Below are 22,658 nucleotides of genomic sequence, written 5' to 3'. Positions count from 1 at the left end.
CGAAAACGTGCAGGATGAGCTCTAAGAGAGGGCTGAAAGGAAGCAACCGAAAAGCCCAGGACGCCGGGTCTGCGCTCAGGGCGGGCGTGGACCCGGGCCGCGCTGCACGGCCCTGAGCCGGCCGCTCGCCAGGCCAGGAGGCAGCCTGACGAGCCTGCCCGGACGAGCCGGGCCCAACAGTTCTCCGCCGGAACCGGGCGGCACTCGCGAGGCTCGACGTGAAACGCCAGGAAGACAGGTCGAAACACCACCACACGAAATCGGGCCGGAAACCAGGCTGCGCCTGGGCGGGAGCTCGCCCGGCTTACACCTGCGGCCGCCGAGGCCCACCGACCGCGAGTCGGGCGGGGCGCGCGGCCCGGGCCCCGGCCCGGGCCAGGCCCGGGGGTTACCTGCAGGGCTCGGCCTCCAGCCCCGGCGAGGCCCATCGGAGGCCTGTGGACGAAGTACGCCCACCTCCTCCCAGCCCCGGCGGAGAGGCCTGGGCTCCAGCCCGACCAGGGGCCCCGCAGGGCACCCGGGCCCGGACCCTGACGGAGGGCCCGCCGCAGCAGCAACACAGCCGCCATGTTGGCCGGGAGGCGGCGCCTACGCGGCCGGGCCTCCCCACGCGCCTGCGTGTTCCGGGCCTCCTCAAGCGCCTGCGCTGCTGGGGCTCTTGCGTCATCCGGGCCTCCTCAGCGCCTGCGCGATCGGCCCCGCCCAGGCTCTGGTCCCTGCGACCGGCTTCCGGAGCCGCGCAGCCAATTCGCTCCCCTAGTCCTGCTGGGGTTCCCAGCGGCTTAGGAAGGTGCCGTCCCGTGCTGCGCGCCGCGACTAGAGCTGCAACCTTGCGGGCCCGGGAGGGAGGGTGTCGGGACCCCGCGCCGGGCTGCCCTCCAGCTCTGGGGAGGACTCGGCCGGAGGCGGGGTCACGGGGCAGAGCCGGGAGCTCGAGGGGAGCGGGCGCCAGACCCCGGCCTGGACCCCCGACCCGGCCCTAACGCCGACTCCGACCACGCACCACAACCCCGGCCCGGCCTGGTCTTGGCGGCGGTGAGGCCGCAGGCCTGTCCGCGTGCCCGCGGTCGGTGGTCCGTGCACGGGGTCGGACGGTCGGAGGGCCGAGGGCCGGAGCGGCACCGAGCTCAGGGGCCGCCGAGGGCTGGAAGGGCGGGCCGGGTGGACGTGTGACAGACGCTTATTTCTGTGCTTTTCTGTTTTCCCCGAATCCCCAGCGGCGAGTGACCGTAACAGTGAGCAGTCCTGCCGAGAGCGCCCCGGTGCCCGGCTCCGTCCGAACACTCATGTCATATTCACTCTGCGAAGTAAACGTCTTTAAAAACTGCGTTACCGGCAACGAAACAGACTCGGGAAAGGGAGACTCGCCTGTCCAAAGTCGCGGCTAAGGAGCGAGGACCGCGTTTCAGGGCCGGTCTGACTGGTTCCCGGCCCGCGCCCCCGCCATGCGCTGCTGCAACAGTCACCTGGTGACGCTGCAGCCCTCCCCGCCCTCCCCTGAAACCAGAGAGGGCTGGGGACACTTTTTAAACGAAGTGTCCTGATTACTGGTCCTCAGCTCTCAGGCAGCGGTGCCTTTGTGAGGTCCTTATTTGTGGATGGTTCGTGGAGGGAGCAGCCCTAAGCCGGGGCCAGGCGAACTACACGGCTGAACTGCCTTGTCGTCCTGCAGTCTTCCTTCACAGTCATTTCGTCCTCCCCAGCTCCTCCTCCAGGATTTTTTCTGTCGCTGGTTAGATTGTCCCGCCCACTTTCTGCCTTCGGGCTGGCTGTGTCCTGCCCTCACTCTCCCCAGACCGGTCCCGTGACTGTGACTGTAGGCAAACTTCCCTGTGGTTTCTTGCACCCTCTAGAAGCTTGTGCAACACCACCCTGACAGGAAGGGACCAGGCCCCTCGCCCTCACCCCTGTTCCCTCATCACTCTGCTCAGAGGGTTTGTGACTCAAAGCCTCTAGCATACTTGCATGTTTTGGAGAAGAGTACAAGATGCAATCCTCTAACTATTGTTTGAGATAAAATTGTTACTGTGGTCGAACCTCTTTGCCCGGCCATTCAGTTGGAAACAGTGCAGGGTGAATGACAAGCCTCTGGGGAAGGAACCCTGGCTTCTGTCCTTCTCAGCCTATGACCTTGAGCAAGTCATGACCTTCTCCCAGCCTCAACTTTCTCATCAGCAAAATGGGGATAACAATTATCTGCAAAATGAGGCTAATGTCAGCTTTGGCTTTCCCATAGGGTTGTTGTAAAGATAAAATGCAATAAAAGTATGTGAGAGCAACTTGTCAACTGGGAAGCCAGCCCTTCATATCTGTGAGTTATTCCTAGGATGTTGTGGGAAATGAGGTTTTGGGAAAACAGACTATTGATCCATTTATTGAAACATTTATTTAACAAGTGTGCTTTGAAGGCTGGCTGTGTTCCAGGCCTCAGGTGAGAGGTGAGCTTGAATGAACCCACCCTGCTCCAGTTCCCCTCTGCAGTGGCCCAGAGGGAGGCTCCTGTGCTCTTGGCAATAGGGGTTAGTTTAAGGATTCAGATGCCCCATGACCTGGCCCCTAGAAGGGATGGTCTGTAGGACAACTGGCTCCCCAGGCCTCCCTTGGCTCTCAGGCCCCACTTCAGAGGCATCATCTCCTGCCAGGATGTCAGCTTCACTTTCAGCCATTTCTGTCACCTGCTCTCTCTGTTCTTTCTGTACTTCCTAACTTCTGTTTACTCATTTGTACTTCCTCCACTCTCTGAACTCTGCACGTCAGGACATTTCAGCGGGGCTTCCCTTAACTGACTCAGAGACAATCTCACAGTGAACTCCTGGTTTGAGTCAGGGTGTGTCCTAGGTGTCTGCACTGCCACCAGTCAGGGTGTGTCCTTGGTGTCTGCACTGACACTAGGTGCCAAGATCCATGAGCAAAGTGAAGCCTCAGGAGGTATGGAAGGGCTGCCCTTTTAGCCTGGGTTGTGGGAAGGGGACAGGAGCAGAGGGCGTCTGTCCCTTGAACTCCTCCCTTTGTTCCTGAGCACGGAGGAGGCGTTGGCTCTTGTTCCTGCTCACTGTCAGCCGAGGGGCTTCAGGCCAGCTGCTCTTGGAAAGTCCATCAGTCACCCCGTCTGTAAAACAGGAATAGTACTTTAGCAGTCTGGAGACAAGTTGGTCTTTTGGGCCATTTTTTATTTTAAGATCTAGGCTTTTTTATTTATATCAGAGCAAATAATTATTTGCTTCTTCCAAAATTAGGCAGCTTTGCAGCAACTAAACATAAAATTTTTGTTTAAAAGCATAATTGCTTCCACGCTTCCCTGGCCTTTGAAGCCTTTGGACCTAGTCTATAGATATTTGGCTAATATTAGGATGTCTTCTATAAAATATACTCCTTTGTGGAATGTTTGAATAAACTCGTTCATCTCCTTGAATTTTGGTAAATTTTATTTCTAAACTAAAGATCTTTCTTTTTTCTTTTTTTCTTTTTTTGAGGAAGATTAGCCCTGAGCTAACATCTGCTGCCAATCCTCCTCTTTTTGCTGAGGAAGATTGACCCTGAGTTAACATCTGTACCCATCTTCCTCTAACTTTGTATGTGGGATGCCTGCCACAGCATGGCTTGCCAAGCGGTGCTTAGGTTCACACGCGGGATCTGAACCCGTGGACCCCAGGCCACTGAAGCAGAACGTGTGAACTTAACTGCTGCACCACCCGGCCAGGCCCTAAAGATCTCTCTGGGAAACAATTTCATCTCATATCGCTCGCTAACTGGATTTTACTCATTACATGTAGAAGATTCATGATCACAGATCTTATCCTTGAAGGGATGAAAAGTCCATTTCTACTAGCAAAAACCTGTACAGGAATTTGTGCGTGACCGAAGAGCTGTGTTTCCCTTGCTGTTTCTTGAGACTGTTGGAGGTGGGATTTTGAATAGATATTTAGGAGGGACCTCGAAAGGGCAGGGTCTGTATCCTCTCCACATAATGTTAACTCCCTAAGCTCTGGACAGCACATACCAAATTCATTTATTTAACCACTCCTGTTGACTGTATCAGCTATCCGTTGCTAGGTAACAAATTATCCTAAAACTTAGCAAGTTAAAACAATGTTTATCTCACCCAGTTTCTGAGGGTCAGGAGTCCCGGAGTAGATGACAGGCTAGTTCTGGCTCTGGGGCTCTCACAAGAGTGCAGTCAAGGTGACAGCCAGGGCTGTGGTCATTCGGAGCTTGTGTGGTGCTAGGATGGGCGTCCAAGGAGACGCCCTCACCTGGCTGCGGACTTGAGGCCTCAGCTCATCGTGTGGACTCTGCAAGGGGCTGCTCACATGACATGGTCCCATGCGGCAGGGACATCCAAAGATGTGAACACAAGGGGCAGGGGTCAGTGAGGGCCAGCTTGGAGGCTGCTGATCACAGTGATGATTGTAGAAGATATCTGCTGTTCAGGTCTGCTCAGCAAAACCCATCTCCTCAGTTCCTCGTTCCCCTGATCATGTGGTCCCAGCCCTGACAGTGTCGCATTAATCACACTGATTGTTCAGGAACGAGAAGGTCAACCCCAGTAAGTCCTTCCTTAGGACTTTTATTTGAAGATGGAGGAAGGACCTTGCCTTTGGGGTCATGGAGTAGAAGGATGAACTGAGGGTACTGCTGGAACCTTCCCCACCTGGTGGGGGAAGCCAGCTGTGGTTGGAGAGGACAAGGCCACACCAAGAGTGAAGAAGCAAAGGTACCGATGGGACTCGAGACATCCCAGTGTGCGTCCCTAGGTCCAGTCACTGAAGTGGGACCCCTTATTTCTGCATCATGAGCCAACCCCTTTCTTATGATGCAAATTTACATTGGACTTGTGTCCATCCTAGCTGGGGTTGCCTATCCAGGTCCTTTAGCTACTGGGGAGTCATCACTCCAGAGGCCTGGGTTCCTCCTCAACTCCCAAGGCAGGTTCAGAACCTCATCTGGGTTTAGCTACCAGGAAAGATGGACCATGTCTGGATGTCCACTTTACAGCCTGTTCCTGAAAGTCACTAGCTTGGTATCTCTGGTCCCAGGGTTCCTTGTGAGGGAGCGATAGATATTTGAAGCAAGAAAGGGTTCACTTGTCTGCATAGGGTCCCCCAGAAAGTTGAATGCGCCATGAAGCTCACAGGATCCTCTATTTGCTCATCTCAGGATGTCGCCAGTGGTGGGATTGGCTGTACCCCACTCCACAATCCATAGCCAGCAACCGTCGGCAGGCGGCTCGACTTCGCTGGGCTGGATGGAGCGTGCTGTGTCCCTGAAGGAGGACAACCTGGGCCTTTGGCCTCCATTAAGGCACAGAGTGTTCACTGGCTGGCTGGTCCTGGACCCTAGAGGTCTGTGGCCATTATGGTTTTTCAGCAAATCAGTGGTGGAGAAGTTCCCAGGAACCACATTGAATTCAGACCACCACAGTCTAATGAGGAAAAGAGACAGTGACAGCAAGCGTTCTCAGACATTCTGGCCCTTTCTATCTGCCTGCTAAAGAAAACCTTGCCTTCCTCCGCTCAGAACTTCCAACTCCCTGTCCTCAGAGGTTGCTAGCCCATCCCGGATATTTTGTAATGAAGAACAAAAAGAGAAAGGACAAAAATAGGTCAAAAGAAAGGGGGAGAGATGCAGACGACGGGAAAGACACACCAGAGCTGTCCCTGACCCCAAAGTAAAGAGGATGGAAAGAGGAAGAAGGAGGGGTGAGAGGGGCAGGTGGGTGGAGTTTCTGGGGGCCAGTTTTTGGGGGCATTGGTGAGAGGCCCCCAAACAGTTGCAAAGAATGAAGGAACCGGAGAGAGAAGGAGATTTTTGGGGGATAAGAGGGAATTGCCTTAAACAGATATTTACTGTGTGGCCATCTCCGAGGTGCTGGGGACCCAGCAGTGAGCAAAGTGACACCTGTCCCCAGTGGTCTTCTGTTCTAGCAATGGGAGAGAAACAAGGAGAGGGGACTTTTTTGGGGGGGGAGGAAGATTGGCTCTGAGCTAACATCTGTGCCAGTCTTCCTCTATTCTGTATGTGGGACGCCACCACAGCATGGCTTGATGAGCAGTGTGTAGGTCTGCACCTGGGATCTGAACCCACGAACCCTGGGCCACCAAAGCAGTGTGTGTGAACTTAACCAGTACACTACCCAGCCAGCCCTAGAGGGAACTTTCTTTTTTATTTTTTTCTGCTTTTTCTCCCCAAAGCTCCCTGGTACATAGTTGTATATATTTTTTTAGTTGTGGATCCTTCCAGTTGCAGCATGTGGGACACCGCCTCAGCATGGCCTGATGAGTGGTACCATGTCCTCGCTCAGGATCCGAATCAGCGAAACCCTGGGCTGCCAAAGTGGAGCGCACAGACTTAACCACTAGGTCATGGAGCCAGCCCCTAGAGGGGACTTTTTAAAAATTGTGGTGGGGCCAGCCTGGTGGCATAGCAGTTAAGTGCACATATTCTGCTTCGGCGGCCTGGGGTTCACTGGTTTGGATCCTGGGTGTGGACATAGCACTGCTTGCCAAGCTATGCTGTGGTAGGCGTCCCATATAAAAAGTAGAGGAAGAAGGGCACAGATGTTAGCTCAGGGCCAGTCCTCCTCAGCAAAAAGAGGAGGATTGGCAGCAGTTAGCTCAGGGCTAATCTTCCTCAGAAAAAAAAATTGTGGCTAAATGTACACAACATAAAATTTGCTATTTTGAAACAGAACTTTGGAGCAGGAGTGAAGGGAGGCCTGTGCAGGGCCAAAGATCCAGCCGGCTGGTGGGAGGGAGCAGCGGGCAGGCTGGGTCAGGGCTGGAGGCAGGCTGGGCTGGAGCCCCAGACTGGTGGGCTCTGGCTTTGAGCTCCAGGTGGATGTCAGGGAAGATTCTGAGCCGAGGATTGATTGCTCTGTTTTAAAAGCATCGTTTTGGCTGCTTTGTGGAGAATAGGCCAGACGTGGGGAAGGGGAGAGCAGGAGGAGGCTGCGATGCGACAAGGCCAGCAGGAAAGATGTGGCCTGGCCTGGATGGAGGGGAGGTGGAGTGGGACGGGACGAGCTGGTGTCCAGGAGGCACAGAGAGTCCCCTGGCTTCATGTTTACCCTGGGAGCAGGCTGCTTTGCTCTACCAGCAGCCCCATGGAGTCAAGGCTGGCTGAGATCCGTGTCAGTAGCACATGACTGCCCCGCCCAGCCACCACGGGAGGTGGGGGGCGGGATTGCTGAGCCCAGGGGCAGCGGCCACAAGGCTCAGGTCTAGGAGGAACGAGTGCAGGTTCCAGACTCCGCCTCCTTCCGCTGTGATTTACAGGGTTGACTGAGGGAGGAAGAGGTGGCCACTTCCACACAGAATTGGAACCCTGCTCGCTTAAGCCCCCTGCCCCGTGGATCCTTGGAAGAACAGATACACAACAGCAGATGGCTGCTTGATGGCAGGACTGCTCTGCCGTGCCCTCAGCGGTTTCCCCAGGGGATCCTGTGTCTCTGGCATTCCCAGGCGCTCTGGTTGGAGAAGGCTGCAGAGCTGATTGGGTGAAGCTGGAGATTACTTGGAGACAGAAGGATACGTTGGCATTTTTTTTTTTTTTTGCCTCAAATCAAAGCATGCACCCTGGGTTTGCCATCTCCATCCCTGTTGTTTTCTGTTTTATTTTGCTTGACAGTATATTTCTTACTGGGGCCCTAAAACCATCCTATATGAGGTTACAATTTCAAAAACAGAATAAACAAAATAAAGTAAATCCCGTAGACTGTGTTTACAGTCTGTTTCTACTGGGAGAAGGGAAGAACCAAAGCCCTGGTCCGGGAGGTCTGGGCTGAGAACGCAGTTGTTCCACAAAGGCCGGAGCAGCTGGCCTGGCTGGACAGCACGGGTGCTGCTGAGGGTCACTGAGAGATAATTCACAGTATTCAACAGTAAAATGGAGCAGCCCCATAGCATTTCTATAGTTAAGTCATATGAAATGCATCTTTTTATTTTCTGAATACTTTTTATTTCTTTTTTTTTTGCTGAGGAAGATTTGCCCTGAGCTAACATCTGTTGCCAGTCTTCCTCTTTTTTATGTGAGCCACCACCACAGCATGGCCACTGACAGATGAGTGGTGTAGGTCTGCACCCAGGAACCAAACCCACACCGCCGAAGTGGAGCACACTGAACTTAACCACTAGGCCAATGGGGATGGCCCATTATTTGCTGAATACTTTTTAAAGTTGCAAACTAAAGCTGGGTTTCAGGGACAAAATGTATGAATTCCTATAATCCTGAGCACCTGCAATGTCCCCAGAATTACCCTGTGCATGCATAGAGCACCACCTCCTGCCGGCCAGGGACCTGATGAAGCAGGCAGGGGTGAGCCGTTCTCAGGCTGCTGGCTCAGGGAAAGTGCCAAATGACTGACATCAGGGCAGTTCCTGCAGCCTGGGCCTGGGCCAGAACAGTCTCCTGCAGCAAACTCTCACCAGGAGTCTTCACTTATCAGCACTGGCAGATGCTTAAGTGACATGCAGGACAGCTCTGGGCGTCTGCCAGCTCAGGAGCTGGCTGAGGCCTCGCCATGCTCTCTGCACATTCCTTTACCATGTTCCCCAAACTCCCCACACTCGTACTAAATCAAGCCACCTCTCTCTCTCCCTCGCTGAGTGGTCCTGCATCCACCTCTCAGCCTAGTGACTCCATCTTCCAGACTCCAGGGCTCTGTACGGCCTTCTTGAGAACACTCGCCCTGGCCAGCAGCCAGCAGTCATGCCCCCCAAATTGCCAGAGCACCGCATTCCCCCTGCCAGTGCTCAGCCACACGGCAACCCTCACAAGGCTCAGACCCCCTGGGTATTCAACACATGAGGTACGGGGAATAACTACTGGGATACAATGTGAAATGACACTCGCAGCACTAATGTAGTTATGTCTTTAGTTTTACAACAACAGTTAACATTTAGGTTTACTACACGTTCCAGACACTGTTCTAACCATGCTGGATGTGTTGATCTTCCAGAATCCCACCAGGTAGGTGCTCTCATTAGCCCACTGCAGGTGGGGAGACCAAGCCCCTGAGTGGTGTGCCCCCTGTCCAAGATCACAGTTAGTGCAGGGCAGAGCTGGAGTCTGATCAGTCCTTCTGGTCCTGGAGTGTAAGCTCTGAAGGACTGTATTATCTTGGGAGAGTGGCCCACCAGGCTTTGTCTGCAGAAGACTGAGGTCGGATCCTCAGTCGTGATCGTATGCATAATACAGATTATGCATAATTTTCAAAATGCGTTTCCATTCGCTGGGGCTTGATCTCTTCCACTGGTGCCTGGTGGACGCCGTGCTGCCAACTCACAGCTGCTCAGGAGGTAAGTGAGCCTGAGCCTCAGCTTGGAGCCTTTGGTCTCAGGACCTCTTTAGGCTCCTAAATACATAAATACTACTAGGAGCCCAGAGAGCTTTTGTTTATGTGGGTGGTGTCTCCTGATATTTACCGTGCTAATATCCAAACACAAATGTTTAAGACGCAAGAATACACATTCCTCAGCTGTCAGAGTGATGGCATCATTCCACGTGGTGGATCCGCTGGAGAACTCCACGGTCGAGAGAGGAGACGAAGGGGAAACAGACAAAACTCTTAGTATCATCAGGAAGGTAGTCTGACCTTGGACCACAAAGGGTCTTGGGGACCCCCAGGGGTCCCTGGATCACACTTTGTGAACTGGTAGTCCAAGTCAATCACGGCAATTAAAATGCAATTAGCATTCTTTTTTATCAAAGATATCTGTGAGTTTTACACATTTAAAAAGGGAACTGGGGATGGCTGGGTGTCGTAGTGGTTAAGTTCGGATGCTCCACTTCAGCGGCCCAGGGTTCATGGGTCCAGATCCCGGGTGTGGACCTACATGCCATTCACCAAACCACACTGTGGTGGCATCCCACATATAAAAAATACAGGAAGATTAGCATGAATGTTAGCTCAGGGACAATCTTCCTCAAGCAAAAAGAGAAATTGGCGACAGATCAATCAAGGTCAATCTTCCTCACCAAAAAAATAAAAAAAATAAAAAGGGAACTTGGCGTAACAAATTCAAGGTGATCCTTGTGAGCCCCTCTTCAGCTAAGCCAGCTTGAAGTACCCAGGGACAATTTGGGGACTTTGTTTGTAAATCTTCACCGAATTCAACATTAGTAAAAGGTTCTGAATTTACCATCCTGGAAAAGAAGTTACTTGCACAACTGGCACCAGCCGTAGGGCTGCTGTTCCAATGACTGTTATCAGCAGAACTCAACTGTGTTCCCAAGGGCTGGTTTCAGGGATGGAGAAGGGCAGGCCTCTGTGGTGACAAATCTGTGGCTCCTTCACAAATCCAAGGAGGGGGTTGCAGATGCGGGTCATGTCGCTTATGGAATGTGACCACCCCCCAGAGCTTCTGGCCTGTTATATGCCAGTTATATAATCACAAGATGGTGTTTCAGGTCCTGACTGTCCGGATTGTGGAGGTGTTGAAGAGGTTTTTGTGTTTTGTCCCTGGTGTAACACTGTCCGGCACACAGTGGGCACTCAGACATCTGTTGAATGAGTACATGACCCATCTTGCACTGTGGAAGCCTCCTGCTTTCTGCACGCTGAAATTCTTTGCATGAAACACATTATGCAATATTGTGACAGCCTTACTAGCAAAAAAGTCTTAGGAAGACATTTTTACTCTCAATCTTTCTAGTTGGATTTGTGATGAATTGATTAAAGAAAAGAATACATCATATATTTAGACTTTAAAATAACATCAAAACTATTAGGGCTACAGGAAGAGTACTGGGTGTAGAGTTTTAAAAATTGAGGGTGGTTTTCGTGGTCCTAAGGTCAGGGGCCCCAGGAATATCAGAAACTTGCTTCCTGCCACAGTTCCTCCTTCCCTTCAGGTTTGTGAGGGTGACACACCACAGAGCTATGGTGACTGGAAAGCAACAGACATAATAATTTACTGTGAAATGAGCATGGGTTCCAAATTCTAATGCTAAGAATGCTGGTGAGCTGGTGTTGACTACAGGGCTGAGACTGGGCTGGCTGGGCCCAAACCCAGGTGTCACTTCTTAATACATGGCCACAGGGGAGGAGACAGGGGGGTGTGCCAGGACGTGGGTCTGCTCTGGCCACTTCTGCCACTTGTGTACAAGAGGAAGTAGGAAGAAGGAAGGTGGCTGGGCTGCCTCCATTTCAGCAGTGACCTCTGGCCATTCGACGAGGGAGCGAGGAGCCCACCCATGCGCGCACTCTCAGCGAGCCCCCAACTCTCCCAGTCTACAGCAGAGGAGTGGTTTGATGGGAGGAGGTGGGGGTGCTCCGAGTACCTTCACTTCGGGGCAAAATGAAGTAGGACACGTCGTTCCTTCTCTGGGCGGGCATCGAGCATCACCGGCACTGACTTTTCTGGAGCCACATGTGGCTAAAGCTTAGTCAACAATTAGCTTTTGGTTCCAGGGAACACAGATATGCTGGAACGTAAGTGCCTTTGGCAGGAACTTGGTTTTGTTCATGGTTCAGTCCACAGCTTTTAGATCAGTGTGTGGCAAATAGTAGGCCCTGAATCAATGTTTGCAGGATGAATCCAAGAGCTTTGAGTGGGGAGGGGGTGGGCTGTAACAAACACAGTCACTGAGCAGTATCGGAGAAGGCATCTGAGCAGAGGTACTGCCAGGGCCACACCTTACTGACTGGGCTGGGGGACGCTCGGGAGAAGGGAGATGGCCCTTGGACCACGTGGGTGCACGCTCTGGGTCTCAGTGCAGCGTTATGGAGTCAGAATGCTGGGTGGCCCAGGTGACTGCATTAAGGAAACCAGGCTTTGCGGGAAGGTGTCAGAGAACTACTCTTCAGGGCTGGAGCTCAGTAATCTGTAGATATGATGTGTTTTGTTTGGCCCACACAGTGTTTGACAAATTAATTGCTTTTATTGAAATGTCCAATAAAAATTTAATTTCCAGTTTCTATGGAAAAACTGGAAGATGTGGCAATGCTAGCTCTCTAGCAGCTCCCTTCAGTCCCCCTGGGCCCAGCAGGTGCCTTCACTTCCATGTAATCTTCCTGTTCCTCTTTTCTCTGGAGCGACTGCGACGGCTTCCAACTTGGCCTCGCATCATGTTCTTGCCCTTCACACAGTTTCAAGAGCAGCATTTTATAAGAGGACTCTGTGTCTGTGCCTCTCGACTAAAGTCCTCACTGGCAGGTCCTGCTCACATGCTAAGGATCACTCATGTGCCCTGAGGCCTCGCCTCACCCTGGCCACCCCCCTACTGCCGTGTCCACCTAGCACCCATATGGAGGCCCAAGCATCTTGGGCTTACCTGTACAAAACTAAACTCCCGGTTTTTCAACCCAAACCTGTTCCTCCTCCTGGTCCTTTTAGCCAATGTCGACTTCATCCCAGACCCTTCTCTTTCTGTTACAGCCCAAACTCTTGCCAACTCTATCCTGAAAAACATCCCAGGTTCGACTGTCTCGTGAGTCCAGATGTCACTGCCGCCTCACTCCACCTTTTCTGTGCTCTCATCGTCTCCAGAGCAGTCCTTTCAACAGTCAGTTGCCTTGTTCCCCACCTCCCTGCGACCTTCCGTGGTTTACCTTTTCATGCAGGGTGAAATCCCAACTGTGAATTGGAACCCTCACCAGTCACCTCCTTCCTCTGTGTCTCCCAGGTTGCTCTGTGCTGGTGGCGCTCCTCCCGCCCCTCCTGGTGCGCCCTTCCCCAAGTTGGCTGCCTTGCTTCCTCAGTGGGCATCTTATCTGAGTCCTTCCTCGCCCCCATTACCCTGTATTTAAACAGGCCTTAGAACCGTGTGGGCACATAGTAGACACTTAGAAGCCTTAAATATGTGTTGAATGGAAGAGTGGCTGCTGCCCCTCCAGCCACAGGCCTCTCTCCATGTCACCGACACCAGTGATGTTGCCCCTTTGCCCAGAGTTGTCCAACAGAAACTAAATGCAGCCAGGGTGTCACTTAAAATTTCCTATTAGTCACAATTAAAACAAAATGAGGGCAGCCCAATGGCGTAGCAGTTAAGTTCGAGCGCTCTGCTTTGGCGGCTTGGGGTTCACAGGTTTGGATCCCAGTCACGGACCTACACACTGCCCATCAAGCCATGCTGTGGCAGCATCCCACATACAGAATAGAGGAAGATTGGCAACAGCTGTTAGCTCAGGGCCAATCTTCCTCACCAAAAAAGACATAAAAATACCCCAAAATGGGTAAAATTAATTTCAACACTATATTTAACGCAATTGTCCAAAATACCATCATTTCCACATGTAATAAACACAAAAAATTTACTTGTGAGATATTTTACATTCTTTTCTTCTTTGTACTAAGTTTTTGAAAACAGGTGTGTAGTTTATATGCACAGCACATGTCAGTTTGGACTCACATTTCCAGTGCTTACTAGTCATCTGTGGCTAGAGGCCACTTAGTGGACCAGACCTAGAATGCTCTCCCCACTTCTTACTCAGGTAGTTCTTCCTCGACCTTCTGACAGCAGCTCCAGGGTCAGGCCTTGGGGAAGGCTTCTGTGGGCCTCACCCAGACGAGACCTGATTGCCACTCAGTGTTCTCCGATAACTCCCCACCTGGTCTTTCAAAGCACTGAGCATGGCTTGTAATTAGGGACCTCTTCAGCTATTTGACGAACACATGTTGTCCCCGCCTGAGGAGAGGCCACACGTGGGAGAGACTGGACCTGCCATGCTCCTGTTGAATCCCCAGTGCCTGATCTAGGGCCTGCCCACAGCAGACACTCCATAAATATTTTGACTTAATGCATTAAATGGCTTGATTCTTCCTTTGCTCTGCTTTACTTTTCTCTCTAGTTTTGACTTACAGGTTCTGCTTTGGTGGAACTTTGCTTTTCCTTACTATGTTTTCAGATTGTTTCCGAGGGAAATTGCCTTATTTATATTTCCTACTTTAAATTCCCTAGAGAGAGTATTGGATTGGCTAAGGTCAGTGTTTTTCAAATTTTCTCATGGATGAGTATTGTCAGGAACCCAAAATAAAAAACGCTAATTCCGGGGCTGGCCCCGTGGCTGAGTGGTTAATTTCGCATGCTCCGCTGCAGGCGGCCCAGTGTTTCGCTGGTTCGAATCCCGGGCGCGGACATGGCACTGCTCATCAAACCACGCTGAGGCGGCGTCCCACATGCCACAACTAGAAGGACCCACAACGAAGAATATACAACTATGTACTGGGGGGCTTTGAGGAGGAAAAAAATAAAACAAACAAACAAAAAACCGCTAATTCCTAGTTCCCTCTCCTCTAGATTGACACAATAGATGAATGTGGGGTCTGGAGTCTGAATTTTATCAATTTTACCAGGTAGTTCTTACAATGAGGCAACTCTGGGAACCCTTGGGTCTTCTTGGATGCTCGTCAGCCCCTGGGTTGGCTGTTATCGTCAGGTGTCCCCATCCAGGGAAGTTACTGGGTAAGAGTGGGGAGAGCACAATCTAGCTGCCCAGAGGAGTCTGAAGTTCTCCACGGTTTCCCACAGGACGAGCACTGTTCTCAGGGTTGTGCACACCCCTGGTGGAACCTTCCGGGCGGCCCTTTGAGAGCAGGGCTGTCCATGGTTCCCGCTCCGCCAATGAGACTGAGGGTCTGAGAGGTGATGAGGCTGCCCGGGCTCCGGCTGGTGGGTGGCCTGGCGGCGGAGCGTCCTCCACTCCTCGAGCACGGGGACGGGGTCGCAGGCTCTCCTCCAGCCCCAGTGAGTCCCCCCAGATGAGGGGTCGCGGGCTCCCCTCCGCGGCTGAGTCCCCTGGACGAGCGGCGGGCGCACGGAAGGAAGCGGAACTCGAGCGAACCCAAAGCCCCCCAGCGTCCCGCGTCGGGAGCCACGGTGTAGGTCACCGCCGACCGCCGTCCTCCCGCCGGGGCGCGCGGCCTGCCCCCGCCCGGCCAGCTCGACGCCTCGCGCACGTTTCACGACGAGAGGCCTCGGGCCTCGGGCCTCGGGCTGCACGTAGCTCGCGCCGCGGCCGCACGGCTGACGTCCGGTCGGCCAGCGCCTTCCACGCCAGACCCAGGTTCTCGAGCGTGCCCTCGCCGCTTCCGGCACTCGGAGAGACCAACCGTCACGTCCGAGGACGAAAGACCCACCGCCTGCGCGACGCAGGCAGCCAACCCAGCTGCGCGCTACCCTAGCGTCCCGTGCGCCTGGACGCACTACCTTGGCCAATCCGTCCAGGGACGTCCTCCTGGTCCCGCCCCGGCCTGTCACAGCAGCTGTCAATCTCGCCGCCGCCCCTCCCGCGTCGCGCACTTCCTCCCCGACGCCATGACGTGCGCAGCCCTGTGCCCGGCGCGGCGAGCCAATGGCGGTGGCGGATACGGCGGGCCAATGGGCGGCGGCGTCTCATGCGGCCGGCGCCCGCCGCAGCCGCCGCCGGGCCCCGGAGCCAGAGGCCGCTCGAGCCGGAGCGCGATGGAGCGAGGGCCCCAGGCGGGGAGGCGCCGCCGCCGAGCGCGCGGCCCGACGCCCCCTCAGTGAGCCCGAGCCCGGCCGTGCCTCCTGCCGGCCTCGCTGCCTCGCGGGCGCTTGGAGCCGCCGCCACCGCCTTCCCGCTCGGGCCGCGGGCCGGGAGACGGGCCGGGGCTGCATGGCCTCGCCCGCGCCCCGCCGCTGAGCCCCGGAGCCGCAGCCCGGAGCCGGGTGAGAGCCGTTGCCGGCCGGGTCGTGGGTCGGGCGGGCGCCGGGGCGTAGGGGCGGCCTCGCGGCCTGCAGGCCTTCCGCACGGGCGGAGCGGCGCGACGGCTCGGACGGGCCTGGGGGCCCGGGGGGTCCGGGCGGGCCTGAGGGGCCGACGCGGGGCTCCCGGGCGGGCCGCGGGGTTCTGGGGGCTGTGAAGGGCCGACGCGGGGCTCCGGGGCAGGTCTGGGGCATTCAGGGGGGCGTGAGGGGCCGACGAGGGGCTCGGGGCGGGCCTGCGGGCACCGGGGGTACACGAGGGCCCACGGTGGGCTTTAACGGGTCTTAGGGAGCCTGGGCAGCCGTGAGGGGCCGACGGGTGGATCTGGGGGGTTCGGGGGACCGACGGTTGGCTCGGCGCAGGCCTGGGGGGACTAGGGCAGTCGTGAGGGGCTTAGGGGGGGCCTTAGTGGGGGTTGGGGGCCTAGGATAGCAGTGAGGGGCCGACGGGTGGATCTGGGGTTCCGGGGGCCGACGGAGGGCTCGGCGCAGGCCGGGGGGGGGGTCCAGGGTGGCCTTGAGGGGCCGACGGGACCTTTGGGGAGGTCTGGGCAGCCGTCAGGGGCCGGCGGGGGACTCTAGGAGGCCCCAGGGCACCTGGGGAGCTGGGCCGCCGACCTCTGACCCGCGGGAGAGGCGCCTTCACGGTGTCGGTTGTAGTTGTTATTCCCAGCGTCCCTATTATTATCGCTGTTTTGAAATGGGAGCAGGCGGCTCTCGGGCTTCCAGCCGGAGGGGGCTGGTGAGCCGGGCCCTGGAGGTAGAGTGGGGGCGCCGAGGTTTGCAGGGGGCGCGCGTGGGCTCGCAGAGGGGCAGGAATGCGGGGCCGCGGCGCGGGGTGTGTTGTTTCGGGGGGAGGGTAGGCGGGACTGGGGGGCGGTGGGAGGGAGGCGGTGGCGGTGGCGGCTGCAACAGCAGCCCTTGGCCTCAAGGAACAATGTGAGACGTTGCCTGAAATGTTAATTTCCGTTCCTCATTTCATCATCCCCTGGCAGGGCGGTAGCTGTGAGTGTGTCTGTGGAGGGTTGGCCCTGCCACATGGATTCCATCCCCTCTCAGAGATCAGTCTTGTGTCTCTGCCGTTTGGGGGGAACCTTAATTTTTCTTGAGGTCTGCTCTTTTCCTGGTGCCTCGTCCAGGTTTTCTGCTTCTGTTGTGTTTTGTCCTGTACACCAGCTGCCAAGGAGTTGTGGAAGAGGCTTTGGAAGATTCAGCTGGCTTGAGATGGCCTGTGCTTTCAAAACCGTTTTCTTTCTAACAGTTAAGATGGAGCATGCTTAGGTGTCATGGTTTCTACGGGTAATGAGAAGTTTTATATCCCTTTGCAAGAACAGGGTTGTTTTGCAAATTTCTTGGTAGAGAAATCTCAAATTTTGGACTTTTTTTATATGGTGAGAGTTTTCTAAATTGATTTGAGCAGTATCTTTAACGTTCCTTTTCAACTGAGGAGTAAAAGTGAGCCGTTGTTGAATTGAAAAATTTAGAATGTTTTGGTTCTTGTGGAGGGATGACGGGACACATTCAGCAGAACTCTGTAAGATGATATTCTTGTGGAAAAACTGCCATTGAAACAGTTACTATTTTTGGTTTGTGCAAACCCAGTCAATGGCATAACTTGGATAGTTCTAAGTCAGAGACCCTGAGGCTGTTTATTTGTTGCTTTTAGGACCTTGATTTCTCTTACTAAGTTGCTGTCCTGGGAGACCCAGAGTTCTTTGTGTCTTTTGAGAATGATTGCGCAAGTATTCTGATATTACTTTGAAACTGTAGTTAGAAATAAAAGAGAAAGGAAAAACATCTTGCTTCAGTTGATTGTGACCCTTGAATTGGATCCGTGGGGTTGGTGCTGCCTTCCCCCTCCATTCAGCTGTTGTTCTCTCTGTCGTTCACGCTTAAAAGCAGGATCTCATTTGATAGGCTGGCCCTCCTGAATGGAACGGGATGGGAGGAAACAAAGAGCAAGTTGCTATGACATTTTTTTGTGTTCTTTGTGCATGCCTCTTGAGTTAGTTAAAAAGCTATCCAAAGATAGTGCTAAATTTGACCCAAATTTGAAACTTTCAGAAGTTTTTTTTCCTAAATATTGTTTTATTGTGGTAACAACATACATAAGATTTACCTGAAGTTTGTTTTTAAAGGTGTCACATAGTCATGAATTCCTCATTTGCAGTTGTAACTTGCTGTCAGCTTTCTGACTTGCATTGCCACTGCTGGATGTTTTCTCTGGACCCTCTGTGGACCAGCCGTGTTAATCATACTGCACCAGCAGTGCCTTCCATCTCTCTGAGCCAGATGGGCTGCTTAAGACTAGTGGCTGTCATGGTAGCTATAATTATAGTGTTGATACAGTGACAAGTAGAACTTTCTACAAATAGAGTTAAAGAAACTATGCTGTTTATATGTGAGAATATTTTTCAAGCAGCTTTGTGTGCCTTGGGTTTTTAAGTATGTTTGACATAGGTTATTTTTCCTCAAATATTAGAGGAGAGTTATTTTGCATATGGGCAATGAGCCCATCATCAATTAAATAACATAATTAGAGTGTCAGTAAGTGCTGGTTCAGAGCGTAATCTGCATTTGTTGCCAAAATAAGTGTTTTGATCTGTCCATTACCCGGTATAAGTCCCTTCATCCCTCAAATGGTAAGTGTAATGGATGAGCTTCCTTTAATAGCAGGATCTTTGCTGGTTAATAGGTGAAAATGATGATGCATTGCTCGTCTGACTGCACACTTTGGCAGTTTATTAGTGCTGTGTAGTCAGTGCTCTGGGGATGGAACTTGACCCGTTTCATAACTTTATACAAAAATTGAATGAACTCAAATAACTAAAAGTTATTGTCTTAAAATGTTTTCAGTATATGTTCTCTTAATTTGAATTTCTAATGGAATTTCTGTGCAATTCAACTTTTCCAGTTTTATCTTAAAGCTATATGAAAGAGGGTGTCGATCCTCAGCTCCCGGAACTCAGGCAGTGGGAGATAATCAGCACAGAAAGCCTTTTTAGGCTGAGGAAATGACCCACTTTAACAACTACTTTGTTAATTCTGATAAAGATGTTTCTATTCCTAAGTGACTCTTTTTTGTTTGTTTGATGGATCTTATTCATGGTGTCTTTTAAGCCAGAGTCAGACTCAGCTGTGTATTTAAATGTCTGTTTTGTTATCTTCTGTGCTTTTCTTAACTCATAATGTTCCCCCTCCATATTTAAAATTTTCCTTAAATTCATCTTTGGACCAAATAGTGTTTTACATATATGGTAGAACTACAAATGTTATTTTTATGATAATGTCCCATGCGATTATTAACAGTCTAACCCTGATTGTATGACCCCTCTTTCCCAGGTCCCCACTTGGATCCTTGGTCACTCTCCCTCTTAACTCCTGATGCTCTAGCTGCGTTGGCCTTTCGTTTCCTAGATTGGGCTGTGTGCCTTAATCTAGGGTCTCAGTACGTGCTGATCCTCTGTCTGGACCACGGTCCTGCTGAGTGTCCATCATTACCTCCCTTCCAAATCCCCCCTCACCCCCGCCCCCGCACACCAACCAGGAAATCTCCAAGTTAACTCCTACTCAGCCATTGGGTCTTAGTTAAATATTGTTTTCTGGATCCAGCCTGGTGGCACAGCGGTTAAGTGCGCACGTTCCGCTTCTCAGTGGCCCGGGGTTTGCTGGTTCGGATCCCAGGTGTGGACATGGCACCTCTTGGCATGCCATGCTGTGGCAGGCGTCCCACATATAACAGTAGAGGAAGATGGGCACGGATGTTAGCTCAGGGCCAGGCTTCCTCAGCAAAAAGAGGAGGACTGGCAGTAGTTAGCTCAGGGCTAGTCTTCCTCAAAAAAAAAAAAAAAAATTGTTTTATCGTAGGGATCCTTCTTAATCATCACTGCCAAGGAAAGTGGCTACCCCACCTTGTTACAGCCAGAAAGAACTTAACACAATTGATGAAATATGTCATGATTGGTTAATGTCTGTCCCCGTGATAGAAGGGGTGTAACGTTACTGATGATAGGTTGTGTCTCTTTGGTCACCTGGGGCCCAGCCTAAGGCATGACAGTAGTCGTAGAATTCGCTCAAGAAATATTTGTTGAATGATTTTTTTTTTTTTTTTTGAGGAAGATTAGCTCTGAGCTAACTGCTGCCAATCCTCCTCTTTTTGCTGAGGAGGACTGACCCTGAGGTAACATCCGTGTCCATCTTCCTCTACTTTATATGTGGGACGCCTACCACAACATGGCTTGCCAGGCAGTGCTATGTCCGCACCTGGGATCCGAACCGGCGAACCCCGGCTGCCTCAGGGGAACGTGTGCCCTTAACCGCTGTGCCTCTGGGCCGGCCCCAGTTGAACGATTTAAAGCCTGTATATGGAAGTAGTTGAGTAATTTTGAAAAGAGAAACTTAGGATCATGAGCTTTGATTTACTGGATTGACTAGGAATCATGTGTGCATTTCAGTCATGTTCCTATTTGTTTTCATTATAAGTTTCCTTTATGATTTAGATAAAGGTGAGGGACAGGGCTTTTAAAATTGGTGCAGAACAAGAGACAAAGGAAAATAATTAAAGGGAAGATTGTCTTCATGGGAAGAAAAAAATGCTTTCTGTGAAAGCGGTTTTATTAGGACTGCTGCCTTTGGGGCCAAATCGAAAGCTGCTGAGTGTAGTGTGTTGTTGCTGTTGCTGCTTATGGTCCTTAGGTACTCCATATAGGACTTTGAGCACTGCTGGCCCCTGTAACAGAAACAGTCGTTTAGCATCATAGTGGAGTCCTTTGAAAGCTTTAGCATTCTATTTTTAATTCTGTTGCTTCCTAAGTGATTGTAATAACGTTCCTGGGCGTTGAGGCCAAAGCCTCAGTTCAAACATAAATTCCCCAGAATGCTGGTGGCCCTCTTAACATCCCTCCCAGTTTTAGCATTTTAATGAAGAAAAAAATAATCTCTTTGGAGGGAAATACACCAAAATGGAGTTGTGTATTATTTTTTCCAAATTTTTAAAGATGAACCTGTTCTGTAATTGGCAAAAAGGTTGTTTTTGAAAAGACTAATTGTGGATATAATTTGGGTGATAGAGACTTGAGTTCTTGGTTTGGATAACAGTGAACTGGATTCGTGTGGTTTTAATTTTTTAAATAGTAAGGGGTGAGGGTAATTGGTTGTGGTTGAAAACAGGTAAAGAAACTATCCTAGAACTTAAGAAATGCCACAGGGCTAAAGCTGGTTCTGTGACTAAAGAGTTAAGTGGGTTTTCAGTGTGAAAATAAAAGAAGTCTGTCCTATTACTATAGCAGAGATTTTTTCAAGGGCTAAAAGGGCTGAAGATCCTGTTGCTGGGTGGAGGCTTCTGTGATGCCCCCACCAGGCCAAGGTTGAGTTGGCTGTCAGGGGAGTGATGCTGTCTGAGTTACGGTGTCTTTACCGGCTGGCTGAGGGCAGGACCCAAGTTTCCAGTTCTGCCTTTGGCATCTGTGCAGTGAATTATTTATTATCCTGAAAATCTGTAGACACTCTTTTTCCACTTGTAAAGAAACCAGTGTGCACCTGTTCACTACATAAAATGTTAGCCTTTTCTCAACATAAAACATTTTTGATCACTTAGATAAAAATATTTTTGTCAAGGTTAAATAAAATTCATAAAGTCTCCCTTTCTCCAGTACTTGTTTAACTAAAAAATGTACCTTTAAGAATTGAAATTTAACTTTTAAATGCTTAATATTTTTGTGATATCAAAGGTTATTTTTCATCTAAAATGTAGCAAATAGATTTCTTTTCTCAGGTCAATAGTACTAAATGCCCCTTCCTTCCCTCCTCCCAATGTTTATTTTCAGACCCAGAATGCTAATATCTTAGAAAAATGAATATTTCTAAATAATGAGAAGATTGCATAGGGTGCTTAGTTCATAAGGTTTTGGCTAAAGTTCTGATTAGTTTTTTTTCCACTGCATTGATATCTAGCAAAATAAACAAAGAAAACTGATTTAATTCTGGGTGATAATGTAAATTTGATATCATTATGGCTATACTGTGTAAACTTATCTAAAATAGCATGAGAGAAGCAGTGAGGAACCTTATTACTCTGAAGAAATTAAGCCTTGCTGGTACACGCCATGTTTCTAAATGTGGTTTTACATCCTGTAAAACAGGAAGTAAAAATAAAAAACCAAAAAAACCCCAAAGCAACACTCTTGAAGGAATAAACTTTTTTTTTCTTAATTACTAAAATGCTGGGTTAATTAAAGGATATGCAGAACACTTTAAAACAATCTTGCCTTTTTGGATGATTATAAAGACGAAAACCCAGCTTTTAGGGGTCTGAACTGTGCTGCGAACTTGCACTGTTGGTCAGTATTCCACAGCCCCTTGAGTGATTCTGATTTCAAAGTGTTTCTAGACTTTGTGAGTTTTTTCTTTGCTAGAGGTGTATGACTTGCTCCTGATGTATTTAGATTACCTACAGAGGTATTTTCATTGCTTTGAGAATAGTCCATCTCAAATTTGAAGTGTTTTAGTTTAGAGCTTAATATATTAAATATGGTAAAACTCAAAATGTTTTCTTATAGGACATTTTTTCCCCTAACACTTGAGAAAGGTAATCTTTGATTGTGTCCTTTATCTTTTAGTAGGAAACTTAGAAAATAATGTGCTTTCACTCTTAGCTTGAATAATTTTCAGTAAATGTAACCTTAGTGAGATTTACATGCAAATTTTGTTTTTCTTTGGGGAAATGCTTAGATCTGATTCTGTTAAACCTGGGTTCTCATCAGATGACTGACTTTTTAAGACTTTTGAGGCAATAACTTTTTTTCTTTTTCTTTCTTTTTTCTTTTTTGAGGAAGATTGGCCCTGAGCTAACGTCTGTTGCCAGTCTTCCTCTTTTTTTGCTTGAGGAAGACCAGCCCTGAGCTAACATCTGTGCCAGTCTTCCTCTATCTTATATGTGGGTTGCCGCCACAGCATGGCTGATGAGTGGTGTTGGTCTGTGCTTGGGATCTGAA

The 22,658-nt window shown here is 50.9% G+C and overlaps 2 protein-coding genes and 1 long non-coding RNA gene across 18 annotated transcripts in view; 2 read left to right on the top strand and 1 right to left on the bottom strand.

The window, feature by feature from the left end:
* The window catches only part of SPG7 (SPG7 matrix AAA peptidase subunit, paraplegin), a 33,434-nt gene extending 32,788 nt beyond the window's left edge, over positions 1 to 646 (bottom strand). For 5 of the 7 annotated variants that reach the window (XR_006521467.2, XM_070500206.1, XM_070500202.1 and 2 more), the window contains exon 1: positions 393 to 611. Coding sequence is in view for 5 of the 7 variants with exons in the window: in XM_070500206.1 (XP_070356307.1) it covers positions 393 to 569 (177 nt within the window). In the remaining 2 variants the exon portion in view is untranslated. Of the gene's footprint in view, positions 1 to 392 lie in introns of all 7 variants that reach the window. The other 2 variants (XM_014836564.3, XM_070500204.1) reach the window with 2 other exon arrangements.
* A 9-nt stretch (positions 647 to 655) lies between these two features.
* Positions 656 to 3,406, top strand: LOC139042322 (uncharacterized). The gene is made up of 2 exons (XR_011498934.1): positions 656 to 790; positions 1,218 to 3,406. It is a non-coding gene; the product is annotated as an uncharacterized lncRNA (long non-coding RNA).
* An 11,918-nt stretch (positions 3,407 to 15,324) lies between these two features.
* ANKRD11 (ankyrin repeat domain containing 11) overlaps positions 15,325 to 22,658 on the top strand; it is a 211,216-nt gene continuing 203,882 nt past the window's right edge. For 6 of the 10 annotated variants that reach the window (XM_070500687.1, XM_070500692.1, XM_070500689.1 and 3 more), the window contains exon 1: positions 15,379 to 15,630. The gene's annotated coding sequence lies outside the window, so the exon portion shown is untranslated. Of the gene's footprint in view, positions 15,631 to 22,658 lie in introns of all 10 variants that reach the window. The other 4 variants (XM_044761566.2, XM_070500688.1, XM_070500684.1 and 1 more) reach the window with 2 other exon arrangements.

The sequence above is a fragment of the Equus asinus genome, chromosome 28 (assembly GCF_041296235.1).
Source record: "Equus asinus isolate D_3611 breed Donkey chromosome 28, EquAss-T2T_v2, whole genome shotgun sequence".
Lineage (NCBI taxonomy): Eukaryota > Metazoa > Chordata > Mammalia > Perissodactyla > Equidae > Equus > Equus asinus.
This window is presented reverse-complemented; position numbering and strand designations above follow the sequence as displayed.